Raw genomic sequence first — 8,591 nt, 5'->3', positions numbered from 1 at the left:
AAGACTAAAAGCAATATGCGGGTTCCCGTCGCTTGCATCCACCTTGACAATCTAATTACCGCATTTAAAGAGGAAACATCACATAAAAAAAATAAAAAAATCATACCACTACATATATATATATATATATATATATATATTATTTGTATGTACCAATTATCACTATAATATCTATCCAAAAGATTATCAAGATATTACCATTTTGTACACAAGAAGAAATCAATTCCCAGAATGGCAAGTAAAAGCATCAAAACCATTTTAAACCTAACAATCGGGACCTAATTAAAATTGGCAAAATATTTGGTGGGTAACACATAGAAAATCCACCTATTTTGGCCATAATTAGAAATACTTGGCTTCAAGAAATAACAAATGGATATATAGAAGAAACTGTGCAACTTCTTAGGAGTTCCTAATCTTCTTCTATCTCTTCTTGTGTTTGTATATGTATGCTCATTAGATTAAGTCTCATTCCCATAGAGTAGGGTCAATAATAATTAGGTTCCTAAGCTCGATCTCTACTCACCTGCATGCATTGCCTTCATACTAATACAATAACTAATAATAACAAAAGACGATCAACTAAACCCTTATCACCATGTTTCTATAACTGCCAAACAAAGCTTCAAAAGAAAGGAAGATATCACTTTTAACACATAATAGAACCTCCACACGAAACCTTTCATTTATGCTCCACTATTTGCCAAAAGAAGCAGAGAAGAGAGAGTGAGAAAGAGACTTAGGGTTTGCCGAAAGTAGGGTTGACGTAGTGGGGTGGTGTTTTCTGTTCTTGATGAGAAACGGCTAAAAAGAGTATCTCACATGAAAGTTTCTTCAGGCCATGAAAACTTTACACGTGTCCAATGTGCAGTAATCTAAAATTTCTTGAAACGGTGCTAAAAGCTTAAAACTGAGTGCGGATCATGTCTTTGTACAAGTACCGTCCAAGGTAATAAAAATTATCGCACATCCTGAGGCACAACAGAGATCATGTGTGCCATGTGTGCTACGTGGCCTCTGCTGTGTCACCCAGGATATGCACTGCACACCTTGTAGTATGATAGAAGATTCCATGTGATTGGCTGTGAAGGGCCTTGGACGGTTGACGGTACTTGTACAAACGTCTGTTAATTCATGAGGGAGTGAGTGTTTTTCTCCTACGCCACCTACTAATCCTCCACTCGACTTCCTAACCCCATGAGTTCCATGCGGACCTTTTCCTTCCCACTTACTACTCTCCAACCCTCCTCCTATATAATGGCCAACCCTTCATTTACTTCTCCTCGCCAGATACATGAGATAGATTTGTAGGAGCGAGGAGCAAGGGTTTTCAGCAGCTAAACCTTGCTTACAATTGTGTTTGTTTTGAGAGAGGAAGGGAGAAAGAGAGCTTCATCTAGGAGTTGAAGAGATGGGTTTCTTCGCCATGCAACAACAATCTCCATGGGTTCTCACCTTTGGTCTCTTAGGTAGAGAGATAAAGGGTTCAACACCAACCCATTTCGTCTCTTTCTTATCCTTCTTCTCCTTCCCCTTTGAAAGAAAAAAGAAGGGGGTGGGAGTACTTCTTTGATTTTATTTCATTTAAGGGTTTCTTGAATGGAATCTATCTATCACATATGGTTTCAAGAAATGGATGAATTCCAACTTGACTGGTTTCGTTCCACATTAATGACCACAAAGATCAATTACCCAAATTTAGAAATTATACTCTAAAAATACATCCAAATGGGGCCTATTAAATTTTCCTTCTTCATGCGTCTGTACTATTGACATTCAATTGGAAATAAGCTAATTCTTATTACCTTCTCTAGCAAGCACTTCTTGCAATTTAACGTTTATGTTATATACCCATGGGGTTACCTACCTGACTCTGCCTTTTAAAGTTAAATAGTTCCTATTTTCTCACCTTATCTTTGAATAATGCTTAATAAATATGGGATCTTCCTCATGATCATTTTCTGTTGTATGTGTTTTTTATAGGTAACTTCATCTCATTCTTGGTCTACATTGCTCCAATGTAAGTCCCCCCTTTTTTTTTTCGGTTTTTGGGGTAGTTTTAATTTCTTGTTTCCTTAATTACATTCTTATTGAATGAGGGTTTTATTTGATGAATGCAGACCAACATTTAGAAGGATTTACAAGAATAAATCAACTGAAGGATTTCAATCTGTGCCATATCTGGCTGCACTGTTCAGTGCCATGCTTTGGATATATTATGCATTCCTCAAGACTGGTGCATATTACATTATCACCATTAACTCCTTTGGATGTGTTATAGAGACAATCTATATTGTCATCTACTTGATTTATGCACCAAAGAAAGCTAGGGTATGTTACCAAAACTGATTCTTCGATCAATATTCATTCTTTCACCTCACTTTTAATTAATTAAATTATATCTTTTAATGGTGAGTGATTAATTATATGAATTAATTTGCAATATTTAATTCCAGAATTCGACTGCGATGATGCTTGTGTTGCTGAATCTAGGAGGGTTCTTCTTGATCCTTTGTCTCACTCAATTCTTAGCCACAGAACAGAACAGGATCAAGATTGTTGGAATGATTTGTATTGCCTTCTCTGTTTGTGTCTTTGTGGCACCCTTAAGCATTATGGTAAGCGGGGTTACACACTTATTACACCAACACCAAAAAAACCTTAATTATTTAATTAATAGTAATTTTGTTTAGTTTTAATTAAGAGATTGTATATATACTAATTAAAAATAATTAATTAACAACAGATGCGGGTAATACGCACAAAGAGCGTGGAGTACATGCCATTTACTTTATCCTTCTTCCTCACCTTGAGTGCAGTGATGTGGTTCTCCTATGGTTTACTTCTCAAAGACCGTTACATAGCTGTAAGTAGTGATCGATGGATCGTTAGATCAAATTGGTATCTTTAAAGGTCATGATTTAATTGAAACTAACTTTAGAGTTTTTTTTTTTTTTTTTTTTTTTGGAATAATATAGATCCCAAACATACTGGGTTTCAGCTTTGGGGTAGCACAGATGTTGCTATATTTGATCTATAGGAACTCCAATAAGGAGAAGAATGTTAAAGAGAAGGAGGAGCAAATCAATGAACTGGTTATGTTAAGCATGATAAGATGTTCCGCGCCGGTTTACCCAGTTGACCCATAATAGGACGGTACACTGTACACTCTCTCCCTCTTTTTCTGCCACATGTGATATGGAGTGCTGCCCAAGTATTCTCAATATCTCTAGAATCTATTCTACATGGTAACTGGGATCACATGTGATATGGAGTGGTGCCTAAGTATTCTCAAGGTCTCCAGGATCGGTTCTACATAGAAGTTATGCATTACAATTGTATTGTAATATTTATTTCCATTTCTATTTAGTGAGATATCTCAACCACTGTACCCACTATATATTTACTATTAGAAAATCAATGAAATATGGCATGAGATTTCAACTCAACATGGTAATCAGAGCCTAAGATACTCCAACGAGTTTTCTTCCTAGGCCTTCTCTTTTCTTTTTTTTTTTTTCTCTCTAATGGGGGACAAAATTTCTGATTCATCAACCGTGGCTCCCTCTACAGCCATTGGTCTTGCTTCTTCATCTTCCCCCCCTCCCCCCTTCCCTAATGCCCACCATTATATCTCCATAAAGCTGACTCCCAAGAACTATTTGTTTTGGCAAAGTCAGGTTGAACCGTTCCTTGCTGGCCAAGATCTGTTTGGCCACCTTGATGGGTCGACTCCATGTCCCACTGATCCTACTGCAAGTGCTCAATAGTATCATCAAGACTCCATGATTCGCAGCTTACTTTTGGCCTCACTATCTGAAGAAGTTTTCCCGCTTGTTCTCGGCAAGAAGACCAGCCGTGCCATGTGGGAAACATTACACACTGCTTTCTCCTCTCCTTCTGAAAGCCGTATAATGTCTCTCACGATGGCCATGCAAGATCTCACCCAAAAACCAAATGAATGTGTTTCAGACTTCTTGAAAAGTGCAAAGACAATTGTCGAGGAACTTGCTGCAGCTGGCCACATGCTTTTTCCGACTGCTTTTAATTTACACATTTTTAGGGGATTGAGACTCGAGTTTGAAGCCATGGTCTCATCCCTCCTTACTCGCACTGATACGATTCTCTATGATGACCTTCACGCCATGCTACTTAGCCATGAGTTCCTCCATGGCTCATCCATGAAGAAGCTTGCTGTTACAGATCCTCCTGCTCTGACTGGCACTCCTACTGCTAACAATGTCCTGCTCCATTTTGTGATTGTGGTGGTTTCTTCTATTAGATACCTATGGTTGATTTTTTCAAATAATATTTTACTTTTTTCTTTCTATTTTCCCTACAACTGTCTATACTAATTATCCCTCTCTCTCTATCTCTCTCTTACTTTTTTTTTTTTTGATGAGAAAAGATGTTATATTAGATAACCAAAAAAGTATGTACATCATATAAGAAAGGTTTTGGGGGAGCAGTGGTCCTAAGGGAAGCTAAAATATGAGAACGGCTCTCTCTCTTACTTACCTTCTTAGCATAGGACCTCAATAAGATCTTACCTAAAAAAACCCTCATTAACATCTCTGTTCCTCAATAATATCTCTCACATCTCTCCCTCTCTCTCTCTCACATTCTCACGGCTCTTTCTCTCCCTCAATACTCTATCTCCTTAATAATACCTTGGATTCTCTCTCTCTCTCTCTCTCTCTCTCTCTCTCTCTCTCTCTCACCTATCTCGATTGATAATCAATATTTTTGTCATGATTTATTCATTTGTCTTTTATTCTTCTCCATCCTTGTTTCTGGATTTTTTCTCCTGGGCTTCCATTAAGTTTTTCTTACTTTTGATTTAAATTTTTTCCTTGATCATATAATTGATTATCTAATGAACGATATATGCTTGATTAAAAATATTTTTCCTGATCATAGAATTAGTTATATCTAATGAATGATATGTGTTTGGTTGTTCTTTAGTACGACTTTGAAGGGAGAAAGGATTGGCCAATTTCATGAAAGGTAGTTGCAAAAGCTGGTCTTTAGGTTTTAGGATTTTTACTTGTAGTTTTGAACATCATTTGAGTTCTCTCTCCAAATTAATCTTCTCTTTGTTTTACTGTTCTCTGGTTATTGCAGTTGTTTTTGGATTGTTGATTCTTTGTCAATGGTTGTCCAACGGCGGTGGTAGTCTATTTTGTTTGTAGTGGCTGTGATATAACTACAGCTTTTGCTGGCTCTCTATTTTGGCTTTTGTCTGTTCTTGGTTAGGGTGTTGGGGTTGGTTGTATTAGGAGCCACACTCTAATATCATGCTTTGTATTCCTACCGAATTCATATATCTTCTTCAATAAAATTTTCTTTTATGTTTCTACTAAAAAAGCATGTTAAACAATCATTGTGGATAGATTGCTTTCTTGGCTATGTTAACTTGTGAGATTTATTGTGGTTACCAAGATGACACCAAACATCTTCTGATCATGTGTTAACAGTCCCATTCCCTGCTATCCAATATCGAGCAACCAAGATCATGTGGTATATTTATACATCTCTTGAATTCTGTTGTTCCCAACTATTGTATTAGTTGACTCTTCAATAGTTTGATCTCTTCCCAATAATCCCTTTTTGAATGTTGTTCATTTATAGGTTATTGCACATTTATACATTGTACATGTTGTATCACAGTGAGAATGCAACAGTTCACCACCAAGAGTTTGGATAGATGAAACAGGAGAAGCTCTATGCATCCCAATGCAAACTCATTATCTTGTCACAAGTCGTTACTTATTTTGTAATTTTAGTTTCTCTTCGAAGTTCATGTTTTGTTTTGGTTTCAGGGGGATATCAGTCTGTAGTTTGGCAGGCCTTATTTCGATACTTTTACAACTACTCATCCATGTCCGTGTCACGACTTTGAAGTAATTCTTTCCCTTATGATCATTGAAGTGATATTCTGTTTTCTATAAGATTGAAAATGCAAATGGATTTTTTTTGCTCTCTCTCTCTCTCTATATATATTTTGAAACTCTCACTTTTGTGATATTTTACTTACAACATTAAAAGAGATGTGAACTTAAAATTTATGATATCCCATGGTAAAAAAACGTAAGGAATATTGTGATATTTAAGTATTGTTTAAGTTATTTTTCACACTTTATCTCGTGGTTCTTTCAAGATTCAATACTACATTCTCTTATTTTATTCAAAGTTTTTAATGATTTTCTTTGTATTTTTATTCTCAATTTATGTTGGCATACTTTTGTTGTGATGTTATTAAGTGTTTTATTCTTTTCATTGTGTTCTTGATTTTTTTTTTCACAATTCCTATAGTATTTTTTTTTTGGATATCTTTCTATGTTTTTTAATGATGAAAAATCTTTCTATGTTTGAAAAAGCTTCTAAACTCCCTTTCTCCACAATTTTCTCTCCCTCATATTTCTTTCTCCCTGAGCATATGGTCACACGTGCATATGCACGCGCATTTTTGCTAGTATATATATATACTGGTAGCGGGACGTGCGTGGAAATAAGCTGCATAGGCATCGTTGAAATCGGACCTTCCATTTAAAATGGTTACTTTAGAGCCGTCGATTATGCCTTGAGCATTTATGCGTTAGTCTGACAGGCTGACAGTTGATTTGTAGTTCCCGTTTTTTGTATACGAGGTCAAATTGGTCAATTACACCGTTTAAGTTGTTTAGTGGAACTGAACGACATTGTAAAACATCATATAACGTAATGACGGGAAATGGTAAAAGAGGGTTTTACCTCATCTTCCTTTAGTTTTTCATTATTCACCTTCACGCACGGAGCCAACATCCCCTTTCTTCTCCATTTTAACCGATTGTTCTACTCTGGCATCTTGTTTGTAGGCGTAGACCATCGGGCATCTGATTTGCTATCCATAATTTCGTCATTATACCTCTGCACCTTAGATTCTTGACCACTGGCATTTCTTTTGCTAACCATTTTGACATTCTTCATGAAGTTAGTATGTTGTACCCTTGCTCCTAGCTAGTTTGGCATATGAATGAACTTCATTCCATCAGTTCACTTTGAGCTTTATTCCGGCAGTTGATTTTTTTCTTCCTATTTTTAGACATTTATACCAGATTGAAATGGCTTAAGACTCAGTTGATTTTGAGCTTTATTCCGGTAGTTGATTTTCTTCTTCCCATTTTTAGACGTTTATACCAGAACGGATCAATTTTTTTTGTTCAATAAAGTCATTGAAATGGCTTAAAACTCAATTTAGTTTATATAAGTTACAGCTTCAATCTGTTGTGTATACTATAATGATTCATTTGAGTTGATTAAAGGTCAAAATACTGATACATAGAAGTGCATAGTAATCATTGTTTACAGGGGGCTTTGAAATGGAAGGCAGTAGTTTATCTGAAGGCGAATTATCGATAGTGCTTCCGGTCTCAGAACATAATGTTTTGGACTCTCATGAGGCAATAATGGAAAGGGGAAATAGTTCAAGAGATCAAAATGCAACTGGAAAGACAGTTGTACGCGGCAAGAAAAGGATGGGGATTGACAGTTCATCCGAAGAAGATGAAAAGTTTATGGATGATTAGTCTATCAATTTTGGAGAGCAAGGGTCTGATTTTATGGATAGTGATGGGAGTGATGATAGCAGTGCATCTTCTGGGTGTAATGTTGATGTTGGTGGTGTTGAGGTATTGAGGAGTAGGGATCCCCAAGAAACGAAGTTGAATGAAGATGACAATAGCAATGTTACAAGTTCAATCCCGGTATTGGAACCATGTCTTGGCATGGAATTTGAACCCGAGGATGATGCATATAACTTTTATAATGCTAATGGAAAAGAGATGGGATTTTCAGTTCGGAAATTCAGGGTGGAGCGCTCAAGAGTGGGTAATCGTGTACTTGCTAGATCATATGTGTGTTCACAACAAGGTGAGAAATGGTGTAATGATAAGAGGAGAAAGGGAATGGATTACAAACCTCGTGCAACAAAAAAATACAATTGTGGTGCAGTAATGAGGATCAAGTCCAGGATTGGGAAGTGGGTGGTTGGTCTTTTGGAAAAAGAACACAACCACCCACTGGTGGATCCTAGCCAATCTTTTAGACTTCGGTCACACCAAAAAATGACAGATGCTACAATGCAACTAATTAGCAAACTGCATAAATGTGGGATTAAACAGAGTGACATCATTTCAATTGTATCGGAGTTTGCCGGTGGCGAGCAGAATGGTAGTGTCAGAGAGGAGCGTTGCCGGAATATTTTCAGAATGAAACGTAGGAAAACCTTAGGTGTAGATTGTCAGTTAGCAGTGAACTATTTGAAGAGCAAAGCAATTTCAGATGCACAGTTTTTTTATGCAATCAGTATGGACACGGAGCAGTGATTGACAGGGATTTTTTGGGTGGATGGTCGTTCAAGGGAACAATATAAAAATTTTGGAGACGTGATTGTGTTTGGCACAACCTACAAGAAAAATAAATACAAGTTTCCATTCGCTCCATTTACGGGTGTTAATCATCACATGCAATGCACACTCTTCGGTTGTGGGTTAATAGCCAATGAAACCAAGGAATCATTCATATGGCTGTTTTTGTCGTGGCTTAAAGCA

The 8,591-nt window shown here is 36.8% G+C and overlaps 1 protein-coding gene across 1 annotated transcript; it reads left to right on the top strand.

Moving 5' to 3' along the window:
* The first annotated feature begins 1,411 nt into the window (after positions 1 to 1,411).
* LOC122650681 (bidirectional sugar transporter SWEET14-like) lies at positions 1,412 to 3,149 on the top strand. Its single transcript, XM_043844077.1, has 6 exons — positions 1,412 to 1,469; positions 1,984 to 2,020; positions 2,121 to 2,331; positions 2,457 to 2,618; positions 2,747 to 2,866; positions 2,979 to 3,149. The coding sequence occupies exons 1-6, from the start codon at positions 1,412 to 1,414 to the stop codon at positions 3,147 to 3,149; spliced, it is 759 nt and encodes a 252-aa protein (XP_043700012.1).
* Positions 3,150 to 8,591: the final 5,442 nt, after the last annotated feature.

This window comes from Telopea speciosissima, chromosome 2, assembly GCF_018873765.1.
Source record: "Telopea speciosissima isolate NSW1024214 ecotype Mountain lineage chromosome 2, Tspe_v1, whole genome shotgun sequence".
In the NCBI taxonomy this organism is placed as follows: domain Eukaryota; kingdom Viridiplantae; phylum Streptophyta; class Magnoliopsida; order Proteales; family Proteaceae; genus Telopea; species Telopea speciosissima.
The sequence above is the reverse complement of the archived record's forward strand: the minus strand, read 5'-3'. Positions and strand labels throughout refer to the sequence as shown.